This window comes from Bos indicus x Bos taurus, chromosome 6 (genome assembly GCF_003369695.1).
Source record: "Bos indicus x Bos taurus breed Angus x Brahman F1 hybrid chromosome 6, Bos_hybrid_MaternalHap_v2.0, whole genome shotgun sequence".
Lineage (NCBI taxonomy): Eukaryota > Metazoa > Chordata > Mammalia > Artiodactyla > Bovidae > Bos > Bos indicus x Bos taurus.
The window spans coordinates 58,538,266-58,562,395 of NC_040081.1; the positions used below are offsets into that span (position 1 = coordinate 58,538,266).

A 24,130-nucleotide genomic window follows, 5' to 3' on the forward strand; every position below is an offset into this window, starting at 1 on the left:
CATAACCGATAGCATCTTCAAAGCAAGGAAATATACCAAAGTGTTTCTGTTTATATATATATATATATATCCATTACCCTTAGTGAGCCCAAATCGGTAATGTACTCCTCTGTCTCAACACAGTTACATTCTCAGCTGGGAATTACAGTTTAGTATTGGCCTGTGTGAGTAACAGGGATACTAGTCTAGCCACATTGACCAGTGCCCTGCAGGTGATGGAAAAAGTGATGATATAAAAAGCTGAGCTAGATTATCCACACGGGTATGGACAGGTAATCCCACGTGGCTCAGAATCAAAATCAGATGGCCTCAGTGTAGAAGAGTTGCTATACTCTGAATGTGAGTTTAATTCCAATGGAACTGTGTCAGACTTACCTTCTTGTACTGCACGGTACTCTTATTAGAGGTACAGAGAATTTTAAAAAGTTATTCCATTGAGCTATTTTAGTATACTTCCAAGGGTATATTGGGTATGTGTAAACCCAAGGATCCTTCCCAGACTACATTTAGGAAAATGATACAAATGTTTTGAGTTAGTCACATTGTTTCCTTACTAATTTATAACATTTAACACTAAATTTGGCTCAGTTGTTTTTCTAAATTAGGTTTATGCTGTTTGAATTTGCTTATTAGTCTTTTTATGAAGTACTGAACATTCCTCTCATAATTCCTATTTTTGGCAGATAAGTGTAGTGGTTGGCAAGAAAACTTTGTTTCTTTTTAATCTGAATGAACCAGATAACCCAATTGATCTGGAGTTTCAGCAACACTATGGCAACATTGTCTGCTACAGTTGGTATGTACAGAAGCACAATACATGAAGAGTGTTTTTCCTTAAGAAGTATAATGTGTTTCGTTTTTGTCTGTAGCATTTTCACTCCTCTCTGTGACATTTTCTGGGTTGCAGTCTGTGACTTAACATGTGAAACTACCTAGCATGTTATCTGGCAAATAGGCCCTTGATAAATGATATTCTCTATTTCCTCAATGTTCAGGTATTTGTTTATTACTGTATTACAAATGACAGTTAATCTTCCTTTTACTATATTACTGCCTTTGTTGCTGTAGGTACGGTGATGGCTACATCATGATTGGTTTTTCACGTGGAACTTTTGTTGTCATTTCCACTCATATTCGAGAGATCGGTCAAGAGATATTTCAGGCTCGTGACCATAAAGACAGTCTAACCAGTATTGCAGTATCACAGACCCTTAACAAAGCTGCTACGTGTGGTGATAACTGGTAAGTTATATTCACATATTCCTAGGAAAACTTATTTAAGGAATGGTCAAGAGATTTAACAGGATGTTGTTAACTAATGTTAATGTATCCACCATACTTGCACTATTAGAACATGTTTGCAGTTGAAAATTTCTAAGATATCTTTATCTTTGCCTTGAACACTCAGGGTAAAACCTAAAATACTAAATGTGTACCGAATGCAAAACCTAAAATGGAGTATACTTGAAAATCAGTCATAAAAATAAAATGGGCACTTCTGGGTAACAGGCAGTAAGTACCCTTGACCCTGTCTCTGTCACCAAATACAGCCATAAAACCTGAAGAGAACCCATGAAACAGCTATGTAAGGATTCTGAAAAGTAAATAGTAGCAGGCAGACTGGAGAAGAAAGCCAGCATTTGAAGTACCGCTGAGCCAGTGGTGAGTCTCCTGTGTGTCTTGTGGTCTCTCTCAGCCAGGACTCAAGGCAGCCTGAGACCTGGACGTAAGCACTGGAGCAGAGACAGAGAGAGCTCTGAAAGAAGCCCTTTAGTTCTGGCTCAACTTGCAGTAAAGAGAACACACCCATTCTGAACAGAGGAAAAGATTAAAAAACAAAAACAAAAAAAACAGCCTCAGGGACCTTGAAACTACCAAAATATCTAACATTTGTGTCATAAAAATCTCAAATATAAAGGTTGGAAGCATCTCCCATTTGACAAAAGACAACCTATATTTTATACTAGCTCAGCAACCCCCAAGAAGAGTAAATCCAAAGAAATGTAGGCCCAGACTCATCATGGTTAAACTGCTAAAAACTAAAGGCAAAGAAAAGATTTGAAAGTAGCCAGAGAACATTTTGAATGACAGCAGATTTCTCACCATAAACCGTAGTGACCAGGAGGAAACTCATAACATTCTTAAACTGCTGAAAGAAAAGAATTGTCAACCAAACTTCCATCTATATCCAGTAAAAATAGCAATCAGTAATGAAGGTGAAATAAACATTCTCAGACGAAGGAAAATGAAGAGAATTTACTGCCAGTGGGCCTCCTCTAAAAGAACTACTGAAGGAAGTTCTTCAGATAGGAGATAATAGATGACAGAATGAAACTTGGAATGTCAAAAATAAAAGGAAGGCAACAGAAACGGGAAATAACTGAGTAGATAAAGTGAAGGTGTTGGTCACAAAGGCTACTGGTGAAATCACATCAGGAACTTACATTTGCTTATAACTGTGGGCTGCTATGAAGGGCATGAATGTGCATGAAGGGACGAGTGTTCATTTAAGATCACTGCAGGCCACTTGGCCAAACAAAACAGATGCCAAGACAGCTATATCATGGTGTAACTTAAACTTTCAGCAGACTTGGATAACACTATAAACCAGCTAGACCTAGCAGACATCTACAGAACACTCCACCCAACGACAGCAGAGTACACATTTTTCCCAGACACCCGTGGCGCATTCACCAATGTAGACCATATCCTGGAGCATGAAACAAACCTCAACAAATTGAAATCATACAAAATGTGTTAAGCCATCATGTAATCACACTTGAAATTGGTAACAAGATAACAGGAAATTCTCTGTATACTTAGAAATTAGACAGCCTACTTCCAAATAATTCATGGGTCCAAGAGTAAATCTAAAAGTAAACTAGAAAATACGTAGAACTGAGTGAAAATGGGAATGTACATTTGTTGTTGTTCAGTCACTCAGTAGTGTCCGACTCTTTGTGACCCCACGCATGCCAGGCTTCCCTGTTCTTCACCATCTCCCAGAGCTTGCTCCAACTCATATCCATTGAGTTGGTGATGCCATCCAACCATCTCATTCTCTGTTGTCCCCTTCTCTTCCTGTTTTCAATCTTCAATAGATGTACATAGCAATATCTATTTTCAGGCGGCTAAAGCAGTGCTGAGAAGAAAATTTATAGTACTAAATTGATATAGAGGAAAGAGAAAAGACATCTAATCAATTATCTAAGTTCCTATCTCAAAAAAACTAGAAAGAGCAAAACAAGCCCAGAGCAGAAGGAAGAAAGTAACAAAGAGCAGAAATTGAAAATAGGGAAAAAATTTAAAAGCTAGGGGTTTGGGGGGGAAATTGATAAATCTCTAGCAAGGATGACAAAAATAGAATACAGTTCACCAATATCATGAGTGAAATAGAAGTATCAGTACAGATCTGAAAACCACTGACAAAGCAATCCTACAAACCACTTTATACTCAGCAATTTGATGACTTGGAACATAGGAAGCAACTCAGTCGAGGGTACATTTTATGTGCCTACTGGCCATCTGTATGTTGTCTTTGGAAAAATGTCTATTACAGTCTTCTGCTCATTTTTCAATTGGTTTGTTTGGTTTTTTTTGTTGAGTTGTATGAGCTGTTTATATATTTTGGAGATTAAGCCCTTGTCTGTCGCATCATTTGCAAATACTTCCTCCCATTCTGTAGGTTCTTTTCATTTTTGTTGTTTTTTTTTAATGGTCTCCTTTGCTGTGCCAAATCTTGTTAAGTTTGATTAGATCCCATTTGTTTATTTTCACTTTTATTTCTATTGCCTTGCTAGACTGACCTAAGAAAACATGGATGTGATTTATGTCAGAGAATGTTCTGCCGATGTTCCCTTCTAAGAGTTTTATACTCTCTTGTCTTAGATTTGTCTTTAAGCCGTTTGAGTTTATTTTTGTGGGTGGTGTGCACAGGAGGGTTCGCACCCCCCTTTGAGGATGTGCTCTAACATCTGATCTACATGCAGCTGTCCACCTTCCCCAGTGCCACTAGCTGAAGAGACTGTCTTTTTCCCATTGTGTATTCTTGCCTCCTTTGTTGAGGAGTAATTGACTGTAGGTGTACAGATTTACTTCTGGGCTCTTTGTTCTCTCTGTTATTTCTTACAGTCACATGTGGACCTACAATTATATCAAAAGTTTAATTAAATGAAAATGGAAAATATATGAAGAAGAAGCACTGGGAGGGTGGAGAAGGGACAAAGGAAGGAGAGAGGAAGGGAGACAGGAAGAAAGAAATACCACTCTTAGGTCCCAACATCATGCCGCACAGGTTTCACTTGCATAAGCCTACTTACCCTTCCCAAAAACCCTTTGAAGTAACATTATGCCTCCACTTTTCAGAGCTTTCCACCTAGGCCTTTCCAAATCTTTCTGTTATACCTCGTTTATTTTTGTAGGAACGAACTCTTGGAGCAGTGGATGAGGGGAGTGGAGGGGAGGACACATTGCAAAGAGAAACCTGCTTCATTTTACAATAATCAGTACTGCTCAGGGGCAAGTTTGCCTACTCAAACTTTTCCTCAGGATCTTCAGCCTCCTTGTTCCTGACTGTAGATCAAAGAACTAAGCTGGGCACCACTCCCACCCCCTATCAACAAACAAAAATTTTAAAGAAAATATAATTAAATATAGAAAGTTTAATATTTTCTTACCTTAACCCTATAGATCCTCCTGTACCTCCCTTTTTGGAGAACACTGACCTGTTCCATAGCTTATAATTGCTTGAATTTAACTTAGTGCTCATATTTAAAATATATATATATATATATATTTTTTTTTTTTTTCAGCATTAAAATCCATGACTTGGCAGAATTAAAAGACATGTATGCTATAGTCAACCTGGATGATGAACATAAAGGTATTGATTTTTCTGAAGCAAATTGGCATTTGATCATTTTAGTAAAAGAGTAATGTGTTTGTTAATGTATGGTTTGCATTCATTGTAGGAGGAAGCAAATTAACACCTTTCACTAGAATTCCCTAAAGTAGCCTCTTTATTAGTGATTATGTTGAGTCATACTCCTTGACTGGGCTTCCCAATTGGCTCAGTGGTAAAGAATCCACCTGCCGTTGCAGGAGGCACAGATTCAATCCCTGGGTCACGAAGATCCCCTGGAGAAGGAAATGACAACCCACTCCATTACTCTTGCCTGTGAAATCTCATGGACAGAGGAGCCTGGCCGGCTATAGTGCATGGGGTCACAAAAGAATTGGAAGTGACTTAGTGACTAAAAACAAAAAACTTCTTGACTAGGAGGATGTGAATATACTTTGATTCAAAGATTTCTGTTGTATTTTATCCCAAATCCAGTTGCAAAATCTAAATTCTTACGTATTTCCCTTTGAGCCAGTTTTGAATGCATCAGGGCTCATGCTCATAAGCCAATCCATGATGAATGTCCTAGTCTAAATAAAAGCTACTTCCACTGTTTTTTTAAAACTTTGAAGATTTTTATGCCTCTGGTAGCTTAAGATATTTAGTGTGCTTGGTTTCCTGTAACAGCATATCTGTTTTTAAATAATCCTTTATATGCTCCGTCATTTCAGGGCTGAGTACCTTGTCCTGGACAGATGATGGCCAGCTGCTGGCACTGTCCACCCAGAGGGGCTCGCTGCACGTGTTCCTAACCAAGCTCCCCATCCTTGGAGATGCCTGCAGCACCAGGATTGCATACCTCACCTCCCTCCTTGAAGTCACCGTAGCCAACCCTGTTGAAGGAGTACAAAAACAGTATTATCTTTATTTGTTAATAAAATTAAAACAGTGTTAACAGTTGATTCACTACTGCTACTTTTCTCTATTATAGGAACTGCCAATCACAGTTTCTGTCGACGTGGAGCCCAACTTTGTAGCGGTGGGACTTTATCACCTGGCTGTGGGAATGAATAATCGAGCTTGGTTTTATGTCCTTGGCGAGAATGGCAAGTCTAAATCCAGTTGTTTTCGTATCTAACATATAATTTGTTTTTTTTGTCTGTTTGTTTGTTTGGGAAGCACTAATAGTTTCTTTTAAGACCAAATCTTTCTTTTTCTTCAGACATCTCTTTCTTAGCTTAAATGGTTTTTTGCTAATCTTCTAAAAATTTTTGTTTTGTTCTTTTGTTCTTTATCTTTGTTGTGAAGACACTGGTATCCTGAGCAGATTGTGTTCTTTAGAATTGGGCCCTGGGTTCAAATTCCCTTCTGCCCCTTTTAGCTGGGTGACTGTAGACAAATTCTTTACCCCTCTGAGCCTTGGTTTCCTCATCTGGAAAATGAAGATTCTTCTACTTGAAAAGGGTTATGAGAAAAATTATATGGAATAAAATGTGTAATCTATTTTGTGCCTGGTCTTTCTTAGGCCCCTGTTGGTCTGGTAAGTACTGAGTAAATGTTAATTCCCTACCTGCCACCGCCCCACCCACCCCCACCCCTCCCCACCCCACTGTATGCTTTGAATGACCACTGAATCTGAAGGGAACCTCACTTTTTCTTCTCCTCCTCCTCCACCTCTTTCCCGCAGGAGGTCAGATGTCCCTCAGGAATAGAGCCAGCCTGAGAATTATCCTCAGATGTTCCATTAAGCTTCTTGTCACTAAGGTTTAATTTTTGGTCGTTTTGCAAGTGACTTTATTTTTTTATTTTTTTGACTCTATTTTTTATTACTTTGTTTCTTGTGAACCACTATGAAATTCCTAAAGGCAAATTTATATGGCAACTAAGATTTTCTTTAGAATGGCTAAAATAAAACTTTCAGGTTCAGAATATTCTTTCAAAGGCACACATTTAAAACTTATTTGCAGATCATTAGATTAGATCATTTTGTTTATATTTTATTGAGTTTGTTCTTGTTTTGATTACCACAGCTGTTAAAAAATTGAAAGATGTGGAGTATCTGGGGACAGTAGCCAGTGTTTGCCTTTATTCTGACTATGCGTCTGCACTTTTTGAAGGCAAAGTCCAGTTACATTTGGTAAGTATTTTTGGTGTCCCATGGCCTGCTTAGGTCAGTGATGACAATGAATAGCCTAATGTTTTGTAATCAAGAACTTTGGTCAAGAAGCGACCATGTACAGACTAGCTAGAAAGCCGTATGTGACAAGAATTGACAAAACTCTTTACCCTTCTGCATGAGATTAACCCTCAATTAACCCTTTAACTCTGTTCCCAAGAAACCCAACAAAGTTTCAGCTGTGCTGCTCATAACATTGCTTATGTAAAAATGGCCATGTAAAGTGTGTCTAGAAGGAACTATAAGTAAGTTGTAAAAACTGATGGGAATGCCATAGGTCTGGCTTCCTGGAATGGATTGACCCATGTGTTTGGTCCTGTCACTGGTGGGGATCCTGAAACTATGCCCCATGAGTTGTTCAAGAGATGTTGGCCCTTGAAATATGGGGCTTCTCAACCAGGACACTTCGCACATGTATTTCTTGGCTCTTTACTTCTGGGAAGCCAAAGAGATTAGCTACAGAACAACTGCAGAGGCTACTGCAAACACTTTTACCATTAAAGAAAGTGAAAGTGTCAGTCGCTCAGTCCTGTCCGACTCTTTGCAGCCCCTTGAACTGTAGCCCATCAGGCTCCTCTGTCCGTGGAATTCTCCAGACAAGAATTACTAGAGTGGGTAGCCATTCCCTTCTCCAGGGGATCTTCCCAACCCAGGGGTCAAACCCAGTCTGCTGCATTGCAGGCAGATTCTTAACCATCTGAGCCATCAGGGAGACTCATTAAAAGGGATATTTAATGTGCCTTGCTGGCAAGCTGGGTTCCTGCCTGATACCTTTCTGAGTAAAGTGGTTTATCTGGTGAGCCTGAATATTTAGTTGAATTTAAGAAAAAGACTCTCCCTTACCCACTAGATGTTGCAAACCAGATTTATTCAGTTAAGTCCATGAGCCACTATTATTCTTTGTTTTAGATAGAAAGTGAAATGTTGGACGCTCAAGAAGAACGTGAGATGCGACTTTTCCCAGCAGTGGATGATAAGTGCCGTATTTTATGTCATGCCTTAACTGGTGATTTCCTCATCTATGGCACAGATGTATGTGTTGTCGTCTGTAATATAGAACGTGGGAAAATTTCTTATTTTTACCTTGTAATTTATTATATGTGTGTGTATATATATATGTTATATAGATACTATATGTGCATACATGCTCAGTTACTTGTTTGTGTCCGACTCTTTGCAACCCCATGGACTATGGTCTTGCTCTGTGGGATTATCCAGGCAAGAATACTGGAGTAGGTTGCCATTTCCCCCTCCAGGGGATCTTCCTAACCCAGGAATCAAACCCATGCCTCCTGCATTGGCAGGCAGGATCTTTACCACTGAGCCACCTGGGAAGCATTATATATGCAAAAAGTTATTATATATGTATGTAGAGCACATTGGCGGAGAAGGCAATGGCACCCCACTCCAGTACTCTTGCCTGGAAAATCCCATGGACGGAGGAGCCTGGTAGGCTGCAGTCCATGGGGTCGCTAAGAGTCAGACACAACTGAGCGACTTCACTTTCACTTTTCACTTTCATGCATTGGAGAAGGAAATGGCAACCCACTCCAGTGTTCTTACCTGGAGAATCCCAGGGATGGGGGAACCTGGTGGGCTGCCGTCTATGGGGTCGCACAGAGTCGGACAGGACTAAAGTGACTTAGCAGAGCACATTGGTGTGATTTGCTATCATCAAGTGCTTTTGTAACTATAAGCAACTTTGATGGCACAATGAAAAGGACAGACTTTGGAGTCTGGACAATCCGGGCTCAAATACTAGGCCTCTTACTTGCTGCTTGACACTTCCCAGTCTCATTTTCCTTATCTTGATGCTTTCAGGATTTAATTTGATGACACATGTAAGACACCTCATTCGACTTTAGCTGTCCAGTGCCTACATTTAGCGGGCATTTAATTAAAATTAATTGAATATTGAGAATCCCACTTCAACCTTTTGGTCGTTTGAACCACCAACACTCTGTACTCTTAAATGTTAGATTAGCCACATATACATAAAGCATAGTTTAGTAATAGCATTTATGTTGGTAAAAACTTAAAAGATTTTTCAAAGCATATCATACCTGTTACCTCGCTTAGCCTCTAGAAGAATTCACTAAGTTGGTTTAAAAAAAAAAGGCAGTATTTTCCACATTTGTTGCTATTGTTCAGTTGCTCAGCCGTGTCCGACTCCTCCATGGACTGCAGCACACCAGGCTTCCCTGTCCTTCATTAGAAAAGCAATTAATCACTGTTTCAAAGGTTCTGTTTTCTCACAATGTTTTTTTTTTTTTTTTTTGCGTCCCCACCCCCACAATGTTTTTTTAAAAGAGCATATTTTAAAACATGCTTATTGCCAGAAGAGAGACTTTTTAAATTTAAATTTGACCCAAAATCAGTTTTTGAGCTTATATACACAAGTAAGGTAGGTCTCATGTATCAGATAAAGTGGTAGTGATATGGTAACTAAGTAGTAAATAAATTAATAGTATATTTGTATAACACACAACAGTTTATAAAGCCCTGATCTCACTTATTTTATCTCATTAACTCTATAAAATAAGCAGGGAAGCTATATAGATATATATATGCTTATATATATATAGTTTATATAATATCATGATGTCCACATATAAGTGATATCATGTATTTGTCTTTCTCTGTCTGACTTACTTCACTCAGTGTGACAATCTCTGGGTCCATCCATGTTGCTACAAATGACATTATTTCACTCTTTTTTGTGGCTGAGTAATATTTTATTGTATATATGTACCACGCCTTCTTTATCTGTTCATCTGTTGGTGGATGTTAGGTTGTTTCCATGAACGGTTTTTTCTCTCAGTACTTTGAAGATGTACTGTCTTCTCCTCTGTCGTCTTGCCTACATTTACTCCAGTGAAATCTCTGTCATTCTTATCTTTGTCCCTCTGTGTGTCTCTGTCTTTTTCCTCTGACTGCTTTTAATATTTTCTCTTAATTGCTGATTTTGAGTAAGTTAATTGTGATGTGCTTTGATGTAGTTTTCTCCATATTTCTTGTGCTTGGGTTGTTGAGCTTCTTTGAACCCAAGGGTTTATAGCTTTAATAAAATTTGGAACATATTCAGCCATTATTTCTTCAAAGATGTTTTCCCCCCCTCTGTTTGCATTCCAATTTCAGAAACTCCAATTACACATATATTAAACCGCTTTAACTTATCCCACAGTCGATGCTATTTAAATTTTTTTACTTGTTTTTTTTCTCAGTTTCATTTTAGATAATTTCTACTGCTGTATTTCAAGGTTACTAGCCTCTTTGGAGAAGGCAATGGCACCCAACTCCAGTACTCTTGCCTGGAAAATCCCATGGACGGAGGAGCCTGGTGGGCTGCAGTCCATGGGGTCGCTAAGAGTCGGACATGACTGAGCGACTTCACTTTCACTTTTTACTTTCATGCATGGGAGAAGGAAATGGCAACCCACTCCAGTGTTCTTGCCTGGAGAATCCCAGGGACAGGGAAGCCTGGTGGGCTGCTGTCTGTGGGTCGCACAGAGTCAGACATGACTGAAGCGACTTAGCAGCAGCAGCAGCAGCAGCCTTTTTTCCTGTCATACTGAATCTGCCAGTAGCTTCAGACACTATAGTTCATTTGCAGAAGATATATTAGAATCTGTTTTTATATCTTCCATTTATCTATTTAAACATATGCCATACCATTATATTAACTGTTTTAGTTACCTTATTTGCTAATTCTAATATCTGGGTCATTTCTGGGTCAGTTTTGATTAATTATTGTCCTCAACATGGGTTATGTTTTTTCCTACTTCTTTGCATACATTTGGGGGTGCTGGATGTTTTGTATTCCTAAAGATACTTGTGAGCTTTGTTTCCGGAATGCAGGTAATTTGCTTGGGAACAGTCTGATCCTTTTGAGTCTTGGCTTTTGTGATTTGTTAGGCAGATGTGGAACACTACTTTCATTTTGTTGTTTAATTGCTAAGTTGTGCCCAACCCTTTTGCAACCCCATGGACTATAGCCCCCAGGCTCCTCTGTCCATGGAATTTCTCAGGCAAAAATACTGGAGTGGACTGCTGTTTCCTTCTCCAGGGGATCTTCCCAACCCAGGGACTGAACCCCTATCTCCTGTGTCACATCCTGCATGGGCAGGCAGCTTCTTTACCACCGAGCCATCAGGGAAGCCTGAAACACTGCTTAGTCTACAACTAATTATTTCCCACTTTTGAGGCAAGATCTTCCTGAGTACTCCACCCAGTATCCTGTGAATTACGTTTTCTAATCTGCCTATTGAAAACAGTCACTGTTCCCAATTCTGTGTGAGTGCCAGTCACTGTTTCCTCTAATGCCTTTGGATGGTTCTTCTCCCTGGCTTTGACAATTTTCTCATAAGTGTGCAGTGATCAATACTCTGCTGAAGACTCAAGGTGGACCCTCTGAAGATCTTCAGTGCTCTGTCTCAGTGCATCTCTCTGCTCTCTGGTATTATATGCTGCAAGTCTAGCCACTCCCTTCTGCCCCACTGAATCCTCAGCTCTATCTCCTCAACTCAGAGTCGTGCTCCACCTGCATGTTCCCTCCCTTTGCCATGGCTTGAAAACTCTCCCAAGGCAAAAACTGGAGCAATCACAGGACTTATCTTGTTTCCCATCTCCAAGAGACCATTATCCTGTGTTGCCTTATTCCAGTATCTTGAAAATCATTTTTCATGTCTTTTGTCTGTTATTTTTGGTTCTTTTGGGTGGGCAAGTCAAGTCCAGTCACACCATCTTGGCCTGAATAGAAATGTAAGATGTAAACATGTGTTTTTATTTTAATTAAACTTTCTATTTTGGGGTCATCGTAGACTCATATGCAGGTATAAGAAACAATACAGAGAGATCCTATAAATCCTTTTCCTAGTTTCCCCCAATGGTAACATTATATTACGTATCACAACCAGGGTATTGACATTAACAGGCAAGATACAGAACAATTCTGTCAGTACTAGGACCCTTCATGTTGCATTTATCTCCACACCCACTTTCTTCTTGCTTTTGCCTTATCCTTAATCCTTGATAACAATCTGGCTTTTCTAGTCTATTCCAATGGTCTGTGTGTCTGTCCCTCCACCAGTACTACACAATGATTGCTGTAGCTATAAAAAAAAAAAAATTTACAGACCTGTTTTCCCATTTTTTTTCACAACTGTTTTACCTATTCTAGTTCCTTTGCAGGGCCATATAAATTTTAGAATAATCTTTTCTGTATCTACAAAAAAATCTTGTATATCAGTTCAGGAGAAATAACATCTTTATTCTGATACCAATCCATGAACACAGTATGCCTCTCCATTTATTTAGATATTCTTGCATTCTTTCATTAGTGATTTTTAGTTTTCAACACACAAGTCCTATGTATGCTTTGTTAAATTTACACCTAAGTATTTCATTTTTTTGAGTGATTGTAAATGGTATATTTTTAAATTTTGATGTCTATATGTTCATTGTTATTAGAGAACTATGACTGTATCTTGTGAAATTTTCTAATTTATTTACAGCAAAAATATTTAAAATAATATAACTTGAAAGTTACTCTTAACCAATAAGAGTATTTCTTACAAGTGGGAAATCTGAAAATCAATTAAGCTTTAATATGACTAAGGATATTAGAACTAATAATAGACTGTTGAGTTAGATGTACATACTCATTTAACTTACTTTCTTGGATCTGTACTTTGCTTATATAGTAAATATTTTTAGACTCTTCCTTGATCAAAAATATGACTTATTTTTTTCAAATTAGGAAATATGCTTAACATAAATGCTGAAAAATCAGTATTTTCTTGACAGCCTTTCATTTCTGTGACTGGATTTTTTTAGACTGGTGTCATTCAGTATTTCTACATTGAAGACTGGCAGTTTGTTAATGATTATCGACATCCCGTCAGTGTGAAAAAGATTTTTCCTGACCCAAATGGGACCAGATTAGTTTTCATTGATGAAAAAAGTGATGGATATGTCTACTGTCCAGTAAGTCTAGAAAAGTTTTCAAATAGTTATTTTTTTAAATGGCAACAGATGAAGAAAGTGTTTTTAAAATATATTTCATATATAAGATCACTTTCTCTAAAACAGTGCCGAGAATTATAGTACTTTGTTATTATGTTTGTGGTATATTTGTGATTTGTTTTCATGACTGTTTTCATCTAGAAAACTTTTACATTATTTTGTAATTTTTAAGTGTTAAAAAATCTTAGACTTTTTAATGGAAAAAATAGTTCTTATTCTGCATCATTTTAACCTTATTTATGGCACAGTATTACAGTGTATCTTCAGGTAACATGAATTTTCTCTCTGGAAATGCAATAGCTTCAGAGAGCAAGGACTGTTCCCTGTCCTTTCTGCCCACCTCAGTTGATTTTCCTCTTTTCTTAAAGATCCTGAACACAGAGGAAATATTTTTTTTTAATTAGGTGATTTAAAAACAGATGGCTCCGTTTTTAGACTTTTTTTATTGTTGTTCAGTCATTCAGTTGTGTCTGATTCTTTGCGATCCCATGGACTGCAGCATACCGGGCTTCCCAGTCCTTGACTATCTCATGTCCAAGATAAAGGAAGTTTTTATCTTGGAGAAGTTTGCTCAAAGTCATGTCCTTTGAGTTGGTAATGCCATCCAACCATCTCATCCTCTGTCACTCTCTTCTGCTCCTGCCTCCACTCTTTCCCAGCATCAGGGTGTTTTCCAGTGAGTCAGTTCTTCACATCAGGTGGCCAAAGTATTGGAGCGTCAGCATCTGTCCTTCCAATGAATAGTCAGGGTTGATGAAGATTTTTAGATTTAGTTACTCCTATTTTTAAACATCCTTAATTTTTACAAGGCTAAATTTAGAAAAAAGGAAATAGTGTGGTTTTATCTCGCTTACTATACTTGGATTTTTTTTTTTTTTTTTTGATATTCAGTTAGTATATTTTTGTTCATAGTTGACACAGCCTACAGCTGCGCTTGGACTGAACCTTAGTAACTGTTCCCAGGTGTCTTAGCTTTACCACAGTGAAGACACATTCCCTGAAGATAGCTCTCACTCACGATATACTCTCCAAGATAGTAAAACTTCCTTCCTCCCTTTTTCTTTTTCTATTCTCTTTATTTCTTTTCTTTTCTTTCTTTGACAAATGTGTAACAGATTTCCACAGAAGTGCCTGGATTATTTATTCAAAATTCCTAATATTCTAGTTCTTTCCAACCCATTTCTCAGTTACAAAATAAATGAGGAAAAACAACCTGAATGTAAAGATGACCTTGAGTTCCCCCTACTTAATAAGGAAATTAAATCTTGTAGAGATTTCCTTTCAGGATATATATGTAAGCCTATCTGCCTGAGTTTATAGGGATATATGGGTTGATTTTTTTTAATAGCTTATATTACTGTAATTACAGTTTGTTGGAATACATTGTTGGAATGCATGTTTTCAAATAAAATGTACCAAGTGGAATTTATTTAGATCTCAAATCGTGTATGAATTATTTTGTTTCTTCTCTAGTTGGAGCATTTCTGTACCCAATATTATTGGAAATTCTCTAAGCACAAGTGTGTTCATAGTTAATATTTCTGTTATCATTTTGAGCAACTTCAACTTTTTTTCTTAACCTGAAGTTTTGTGTCCAGACTTGTAGTTTTTCTGGCAAATTCACCAAATTTTAGATAAAACCCTTGATTTTGCATGTAACTACAGTTTTTTGCAAGCTATGCTCATTATAGAAAGGGGAAAAGAAACTTTTCTTCATTTATCTTAGGATGTTGGCAAGTTGAATATGAGTTGGTAAGCTTTGCCAGCTAAGGCTGCAGACAAGCTCCATCCTACCAAGGCAAATGATAATGGTTTAAGTGCAGACTTGGGTAAAATCTGTAAATCCTCAATTTTTAGGTTAATGATGCTACCTATGAGATTCCAGACTTTTCACCAACCATTAAAGGTGTTCTTTGGGAAAACTGGCCAATGGATAAAGGTGTATTTATTGCCTATGATGACGATAAGGTGTACACGTATGTCTTTCACAAGGACACTATCCAAGGTACTTAATCACTTTTTTGTTTGTTTGTTGAGAATTACATTTCCATTGCACTAAAATTAAAACATTTTTTTTTAATGTGTCTGCTGAGTATTAGCTTTTAACATTAAGGTGTCTGTTTTATAATATAGGATCCAAGGTCATTCTGGCTGGTGGCACCAAAGTTCCTTTCTCTCATAAACCTTTGCTGTTATATAATGGAGAGTTGACCTGCCAGACCCAGAGTGGAAAAATAAACAACATCTACCTAAGCACTCACCGCTTCCTCGACACTTTAAAAGACGTGGGGCCTCATGAACTGAGGCAGGTGCTGACACAGACTTTAATGCTGAAAAGGTATGGCTTAAACACTTCTTGTGGAGCTTCTCATTTCCTTTTGTGATTTTAAAGGTCAAATCTTGTGAAAATAGATGGAAAGGAATTCCCTGGCCATCCAGTGATTAATAAGACTATACTCTTCCAATGCAGGGAGCACAGGTTCGATCACTGGTTGGGGAACTAAGATCGCGCATGCCACACAGCATGACCCGAAAAAAAAGATGGAGATAATAGTATTTACCTCATTTACTTCACGGGATTATCATGAGGCTCAGATATGATCGATTTGAGAATATATGTAAATTCTAAAGGAAGGGCTTTTGTACTATGGGAAAAGCCCATCAGAACAAAAAGTTTCTAATCTCCCAAATAGCACAGTTATTGTGAAATTCTAATAAATGTAATTATTTCAACACTCCCTTAATTTCATTATAACAAAGTTAGATTTTATCTTACTTGAGATTTTTTTTCCCCTGCTTTTTCCTCTCACCTCTTAGGACCACAGTGAATTCCTTTTTGTAAATGTTGCTCTTCCTCAGGGTCCCTTGGGCTCCTTTCTTCTCTTCTCACTCTAATTATTCTTCCAGAGTAAATCTTCTCAAGTGAGTGAAGTCGCTCAGTCATGTCCGACTCTTTGTGACCCCATGGGCTGTAGCCCACCAGGCTCCTCCTTCCATGGGATTCTCCAGGCAAGAGTACTGGAGTGGGGTGCCATTTCCTTCTCCAGGGGATCTTCCCAACCCAGGGATCGAACCTGGGTCTCCTGCATTGTAGGCGGACGCCTTACCGTCTGAGCTACCCCTGCTTTTTCCTCTCACCTCTTAGGGTGACTGTGAATTCCTTTGTGTAAATGTTGCTCTTCCTCAGGGTCCCTTGGGCTCCTTTCTTATCTTCTCACTCTAATTATTCTTCCAGAATGAATCTCCTCAAAGGTGGTTTCAATACCTTATATATGAGGTTAACTCCAGAATATGCATCCTTGACTTAAACCTGTATCACCAGTACCTCCCAGTCCTGTGTAGCTGGGAGTCCACGAGTTCCTCAAACCTGCGTCATCATCTTTCCCAGCCTCCTTTTCTTCCCCTGCCCAAATCACGTTGTGCACATGCCCTACAGCGCACACCCACACACATGTATACACACCCACACACATGCATACACACCCAAACACACCCAGGTCTTTTTCTCCTCCACTATTCTTCCACCTTAACTCAGGCCTTCCAATGGAGTAACGTGTAGCAGAGCGACTTCTGACGGCTCTCTCTCCAGGTAGCCTCAAGACAATCTATTCTCCGTACACTTTGGAAAATGTGAGTCTGATCCTCAGTGACTTCCCATTGCCTTTAGGAAGAAACCCTTATTTCTCAGGGACCTCAGCCTGACACACTCAGCTCTTGCTGATTTAATACCAGCCTCACCTGCCCCGACTCCTCCACTGCTCTCTGTCCACTGACTGCTTGAATTCAATAATTTTTCATGATTTCCTGCCTTGGCATGTGCTGCTTTCGCATCTTAGACTGCCCTTCCCTGTCTGTGTAGGTAGTAACGCCTCATTCTCCACCATTCAGCAGAGCCCTCTCCTCCAGGAAGCCTTCCCTGAAGCCCCTGACCACTGGCAGTATAGATTGAGGCCTTTCTCATGTGTTGCCTCAGAGCCAGGATCTGGTGTGCAGAGTGCTTTAGGGCACATTGTCTCTTACCACTAGGCTGGCTTTTTAAGGCCTCTAAGCCTCACTTTCCTCCTTTATAAAGGAGAAGTAATAATGATACATAGGGAATAGGGTTGTTAGGGTGATCCAGCGAGATAATGTATGCAAAGCACAAAGCACAAAGATGCACATATCATAGGCACTCTGGTACCTCTGTCATCCTGTGTCATAGTCCTCTGTTTGCTCACGCGTCTCTTCTGCCTTCCCCAAGTGTGACCACCTAAGGACAGTGACTGCATTTGATACTTACATCTTGGTTCCAAGCACAGACCCTGGCACATAACAGTGCTCAGTGAGTGTGTGTTGGGTGGAAACTAGATTGATGACTAGATGGGGAGGGTGACATATTCATTAATATAGGAGTCCCACAAAAAGTCTCATTGACATTTGTGGTTAAGTTTTAAACCAGAAGTCAGCAAGCGTTTTCTGTTATGGTCAAAATGGTACTTCAGGCTTTCAGGGCCATAGGGTCCATCAAAACCGCCCAGGTTGGTTGTCAGAGTGAGAGCAGCCCAGACAGCTCATAAAGGGTAGGCGGGCTAGTGGCTGTCTCCACTCACTTTATTTCCCAAAGCAGGAAGCTGCAGGCCATAGTGGGCTGACCTATTTTAAATTTCCCAGCTTATAGGAATAGAATACTAATGTTATTAGACTTACATGACAGCAGAAATAATTTTCATGTGTGTCAAGTAAACCAAAAAATAAATGAGTAGAATTAGTTACTGATGAGGGAGGGGTAGCGTAGACTCAGATTACTTCAATAAATTCAGGAATAAACATCTATACAAAAAAGGAAGAAAAGTTTATGTGGTTCTTTTATAACTTGGAAATGATTAAAGATTGAAAAATATTTTGCAAAATTTATCTAAGGCATAACATTAAATTACATACAGTCTAAAAGCTGCCTAGTGGGAAACAAATAGAGCTCCTTGATTATGCTCATATGTTCAAATGCCAGGTTTCCTGATGCCTGGGAACTGTGCAAGATTCTCAATGACCAGGCTGCTTGGAATGAACTGGCCAGAGCCTGTCTACACCACATGGAAGTGGAGTTTGCAATCCGTGTTTATCGCACTATTGGAAACGTTGGCATGGTGATGTCCTTGGAACAAATAAAGGTAAACAGCATCTTATGGGAATTATCAGATTCGCATTTAAATGATACTGAGTCAAGCATTTAAATTTCTGCAGTTAGTCTTACCTAGCTCAAAAACTGATAGATACTACCACTTCTTCCTAAGCACAGTCCTTAAATAAAAAATTAAACCCTTGAGTTTCTTCTCATTAAAACTGTTTTTATTTGTAGGGAATAGAGGACTACAATCTTCTGGCAGGACACCTTGCCATGTTCAGCGATGACTTCAACCTGGCTCAGGACCTGTACCTGGCATCCAGCTGCCCTGTTGCCGCCCTTGAGGTAAGGCAGCAGATGAGGGAAAGAACGCACAAAGAGGCTCTCACCTCTTTTAAAGAGTTAACATCTCTCAGCACCAGGCACCACATGCCTTCCCCCTCCTTGAACTCAGACTTCAGCTTCAAGAACCCCTGAGTATTCATTAACCTTAGAAGTATTTTCACTCTGCTTTCTATGGAGCAGTAAAAGGCATGGTATTGTTACATTACCCATTAATTTAGAGTCAGAGTGTATCTAAAGAGAACAGATTCTGTAACTTACAAAAACACATACAAATGAAAGCAGCCATCATTTATTGAGTGCTTACGTGTACCAGGTACTTTTCTAAGTGTTGACATAAATATTTTAATTCATTCAACCCTCACAACAGTCCTGTGAGATAATACTATTATTTTCTCTATTTTCCAAATGGGAAACCTGAGGCACATTTATCATTTACTGTGTGACGTTCTCTTGTGTGTGAAGAGGGGGAGGCTAAGGCTTGTGTATCATCACCAGTTTCCCAGAGGTGAGCATTACAAGGGAAGGGCCAGAACAGAATGCAGGACCTAGGGCCACACAGGTAGGAGAGAACTGTGGCTGTGTAGAAGAGCAGTTAAGAACGTGGACTTCAGAGTTGGACGTGACTGGTTTCAAATCCCACCTCTTTGTGCCCTTGGACAAGTTATTCCATGTCTCAGTGCCCTAGATCCCATTTAAAGGAGGGATAGTAATATCTAGCCCATAGGGTTGCTGTAAAGACGTAAGAATGAGATTAGATCTTTGGGAACGGTGCCAGATTGACTGTAAAGACACAGATGGTGGCTTTCATCACTAACATTGTTCCACCTCAGCCAACATTTCCACAGCCACATAAAGAAAGCATATTTGCTACTGATTTCACAACTTCTCTTTTTCAAATTGTTCTATAGCAAATTTCATTTTTTTTAATTTAAATTTATTTATTTTAATTGGAGGTTAATTACTTTACAATATTGTAGGTTTTGCCATACATCAACATGAATCCGCCATGGGTGTACACGTGCTCTCCATCCTGAACACCCCCCTCCCACCTCCCTCCCTGTACCATCCCTCTGGGTCATCCCAGTGCACCAGCCCCAAGCATCCTGTATCATGCATCGAACCTGGACTGGTGATTGGTTTCTTATATGATATTATACATGTTTCAATGCCATTCTCCGAAATCATCCCACCGTCTCCCTCTCCCACAGAGTCCAAAAGACTGTTCTATACATCTGTGTCTCTTTAGTTTTGGAAGTTTTGGCCACAGCAAATTTCATTTTTAAATTTTAAGTGAACTGAATGTTAAGAAAAAAATTAGATGATGTTCCAGTGTTATTGGCTTTCCAGGTGGCACTAGTGGTAAACAACCCGCCTGCCAATACAACAGATGAAAGACATGTGACCCAATCCTTGGGTCAGGAAGATCCCCTGGAGTAGGAAGTGGCAACCCACTCCAGTATTCATGCATGGAGAATCCCATGGACAAAGGAGCCTGGCGGGCTACTTTGCAAGTCCATGAGCTTGCAAAGAGTCAGACGTGACTGAAGCGACTTAGCACGCATGCACTCACAATATTATTTGAGATGACTGGGGACACCCTGAGAAATTTTCAGATCTTGGATTGGTATGTGCTGGAGTAGGAACAGGGCTTCCCTGAGTGAGGGCAGAGATGTCATCCTCGCTCTTCTGCGTTAGCTGTGGACACTTGTCACGTGCTCCTGGCTTCGTAAAGGATTTAAGCTGATGGCTTCACAATGGGAAGAGGTGACTGCACCCCATTGTTCCTTTAACCTCACTTTGAAGGCTGACATGTTAGCTAAGTAAAAACGTTGGAGGCAAAGTCCTACTGCTCAGCCCTGCCACACACTAACAGTGAGACTGTGCGTGCAAAACTAGCCTCTCTTTGCCTCAGTTCTGGATCCCTAAAATGGGCACAGGAACAGCTCATTATAAAAGGCCTAGTTGTGGAAAGTAAATAGGCTAATGTTTTAGAGTAGAAAATATCACTCGCAAAATGTTAGCCATTGTTAATTCTGTACAAAGGGTGAATAAAGTGAGGAATGAACTCCAGAAGATTAATGGTTTACTCTTTAATGGTTTTTTATTATTTATTTTAAATGAAACAAAGATGAATATTTTAATGATAAAAGGAACAATTCACAAAGAAGATAGATATCATAAACCATTAGACACTTAACAAAGAAACAAAAGACATAGAGCAAAAATCAGAAGAAATAAAAGGGAAAAGAAGCAATATATAATCATAGTGAGACATATTAACATTTCTCTGAGACTATTTTATCAAGCGCAGAAAAAAAGAATAGGAGCATCTTGAATGATGTCATTAATATTTTAAATATAATAGATTTATATTTAATTAATTTATGTTAATCATATCCTGTGTGCTTATGCGCTAAGTCACTTCAGTCATGTCCATCTCTTTGTGACCCACTGGACTGCAACTGCCAGGCTCCTCTGTCCATGGGATTCTCCAGGCAAGAATACTGGAGTGGGTTGTCATGCCCTCCTGCAGGGGATCTTCCAGACCCAGGGGTCGAACCCACATCTCTTATATCTCCTGCATTGGCAGGTGGGTTCTTTACTCCTAGTGCCACCTGGGAAGCCCTAATCATATCCTACATAAATATATTTAAAATTTTGTATCTCATATGTTATTAGATGTCCATAGGACATTTAGAAAAACTGGCAATTTCAAAAAGTAGAATTCTTTTTTGTGTGTGTGACTCAGTTATACATATACACGTTATTTCTGAAATTATTTTCCAGTATAGGTTATTACATCATTCTGTTCTCTGTGCTATACAGTAAACCTTTGTTGCTTGTTGCGTATCTGTTTTAATTTGGAAATCTAGCGTTCTATTCATACTAAGAAAAACAAGTGGAATCAAAATGTCATTAATTTTTTAGTTAGGCAAAAATTCATAAGTTTTTAAAAATATGTATATATATGTTTACAAAAGCTTTTCTACTATGCTTGATAAACACTTGAGAAAGAACATCCAAAAAAAGAAAAGATGGAAAATTGGAAAACATAAACAAAATGAAATGGGAGCACTAAATATGAAATAGAAAAAATGAAACAAACTAGATAAAAAGGAAAGATCCTCGTATATTCCAGGTGTATTTGTTTATTTTTAATTAATTAATTTATTTATTTTACTTTACAATATTTTATTGATTTTGCCATACATTGACTTGAATCCACCCTGAGTGTGCATGTGTTCCCCATCCTGAACCCTTCTCCCACCTCCCTCCCCATCCCATCCCTCTGGGTCATCCCAGTGCACCAACTCTGAGCACCCTGTATCATGCATATCAAACCTGGACTGGTGATTTGTTTCACATATGATATTTTACATGTTTCAATGCCATTCTCCCATAACATGGCTGTTCATTAGAAACTGGAACTTTAGCAAAAAAAAAAAAAAAAAAAAAGCAATACCTGGGCATTTGTACTTGTATTTTTCAAAAAAAATTCCAAGATAATTCTGATATGCATATGAATTTTAAAAAGTGATTACAGGTTTTTCTATTAAATGATAGTTTTGGTGATACAGAATTCTGTAATTTTTCTGTTGACCAATCATAATACAGTGGTATTAAGTGAGTAATAGTTACATAATCACAATAGTAAAAAGATGTTTATCAGTTTTCACAATCTATAGCCAGACAAAAAATAAAAGATAATTACAATTTCAAGCCATAATGGGAACATGATTAACCTAACAATATAAAATAATTACATACAATTTTGGAATTGTGGAATTGTGTACCAGACACAGATAAAAGACCTCAGGAGCCAGGGAGAAAGACATATTCACATTTTATTTATGTTTGCTACTATTCATCTTATGATACAGGTTCAGATTTTCTCAGAAAATAAGATCAATTCCTATAGTAAAGTATTTCTCAACTTTTTCTTTATTATCTCCCCTCTAAGAAGAAATACTAGTTTTAATTTAGTTGATTGAATTAATTTAAATTCAATTTAATTTTTTCCTATTGAGACAAATTAAATACTAAAGAGAATTAAGATTTTGTTTAGGATTGAGTTTTGGAGGGCCAGGAACCATTGTAATAGCCACGGGCCCTGGAGTGCACAGGCTCAGTAGTGGTGGCTCACCACTTAGGATCTTCCCAGACCAAACCCATGTCCCCTGCCTTGGCAGTGGTCCACTGAGCCACCAGGGAATGTAATCACTTTTATTAAAACCAGCACTATATGGTAACTGTGCAGAATAATTTGCTATTTGAAATTAATATCTTTCTCTTTCTAATAGATGAGAAGGGATCTGCAGCACTGGGACAGCGCTCTACAATTGGCAAAACGTTTAGCCCCAGACCAAATACCGTTTATATCAAAAGAATATGCTATTCAGCTTGAATTCACGTAAGTCCTCATCTTTATATGTTTCAGTCAGTAACTAATTATTGAATATCTTCAGTTCTAAACTCCTATTCATTATAAGGCCATTGATTTAATAATTAAATACATGGATTTAATAGTAGCTTCTTAGGTGGAAAAAAAACCATATTAATTATACATCCAAAAATGTTTTATTCTAACTAATGATGTCTTATCCATGTATCTATCCACTCCCTTTCAGCATCAAAATCTCAGTTTGGGTCTAAGCCTTTTCCATATTTAGAATTGTTTTGAATTGAGAAATATTGTTTTGAAACACATTTGGCAAACAACAGTTACACATAGTGTCAAGGTGACTCTGCTTTTCTTAATCTACGATCATGACCTTGACCACGTTGAACACTTTGAGGATTTGCAGTGTGAATTCAAGGCATGGTGAAAGATACCAGGCTTTGTTCCACAACTCTATTTGCTTCAACTTGTACTTCTGCTTTTTAAAATTGAATTGCACGTGGATAAAAATTCATCAGTTCATGTTGCAAATCAAGCCAGAAGCTTTTCAAGGTGAAGGTGCAGTGCTTGAGTAATAAGCCCTGCTGATGCATGATGAATATGCTTCACAGATCTTGCCTACCTTTGAAAATGCCATAATCTCTTCTGAGAGATTTAGAAATTTCTAGTGTTCTTAATTGCTGCTGCTGCTGCTAAGTCGCTTCAGTCGTGTCCAACTCTGCGCGACCCCGTAGAAGGCAGCCCCCCAGGCTCCCCCATCCCTAGAATTCTCCAGGCAAGAACACTGGAGTGGGTTGCCATTTCCTTCTCCAATGCATGAAAGTGAAAAGTGAAAATGAAGTCGCTCAGTCGTGTCCGACTTAGCAACCCCATGGACTGCAGCCCACAAGGGATTTTCCAGGCAAGAGTACTGGAGTGGGGTACCATTGCCTTCTCTGGTTCTTAATTGCTAGACAGTCTTGATTGTCAATAGTCTTAATTAATAGACTATACATTTTTACTTCAGTCCTGCCTAAAAGTGTAATTTTAGAGGGATTTCAGGATCCAATTTGAAACTCCCATTCAGCTGTGGTTAATGTCACTAATGCAGATACCTGCAGAGACAAGCAATGAATCATTTATTGACAAATATAAGTTTGCAAGTATATGTAGTTGCAATGACAACTACATCATAACTGGGTGATTTATTATAGGATATATTCCATTTTCAAAAATTATAAAATGGGAAAAACACTGCTTCTTGAA

General features: G+C 38.6%; 1 protein-coding gene across 6 annotated transcripts in view; it reads left to right on the forward strand.

Moving 5' to 3' along the window:
- Positions 1-24,130, forward strand: part of WDR19 (WD repeat domain 19) — a 78,671-nt gene that overhangs the window by 18,010 nt on the left and 36,531 nt on the right. For 4 of the 6 annotated variants that reach the window (XM_027544286.1, XM_027544291.1, XM_027544288.1 and 1 more), the window contains 13 exons: positions 684-796; positions 1,069-1,242; positions 4,812-4,882; positions 5,572-5,744; positions 5,832-5,946; positions 6,871-6,977; positions 7,926-8,048; positions 12,852-13,001; positions 14,898-15,045; positions 15,174-15,378; positions 18,028-18,187; positions 18,376-18,486; positions 22,788-22,897. In XM_027544286.1, the coding sequence (XP_027400087.1) occupies positions 684-796; positions 1,069-1,242; positions 4,812-4,882; positions 5,572-5,744; positions 5,832-5,946; positions 6,871-6,977; positions 7,926-8,048; positions 12,852-13,001; positions 14,898-15,045; positions 15,174-15,378; positions 18,028-18,187; positions 18,376-18,486; positions 22,788-22,897 (1,760 nt within the window). The remainder of the gene's footprint in view (positions 1-683; positions 797-1,068; positions 1,243-4,811; positions 4,883-5,571; positions 5,745-5,831; positions 5,947-6,870; positions 6,978-7,925; positions 8,049-12,851; positions 13,002-14,897; positions 15,046-15,173; positions 15,379-18,027; positions 18,188-18,375; positions 18,487-22,787; positions 22,898-24,130) is intronic. The other 2 variants (XM_027544287.1, XM_027544290.1) reach the window with 1 other exon arrangement.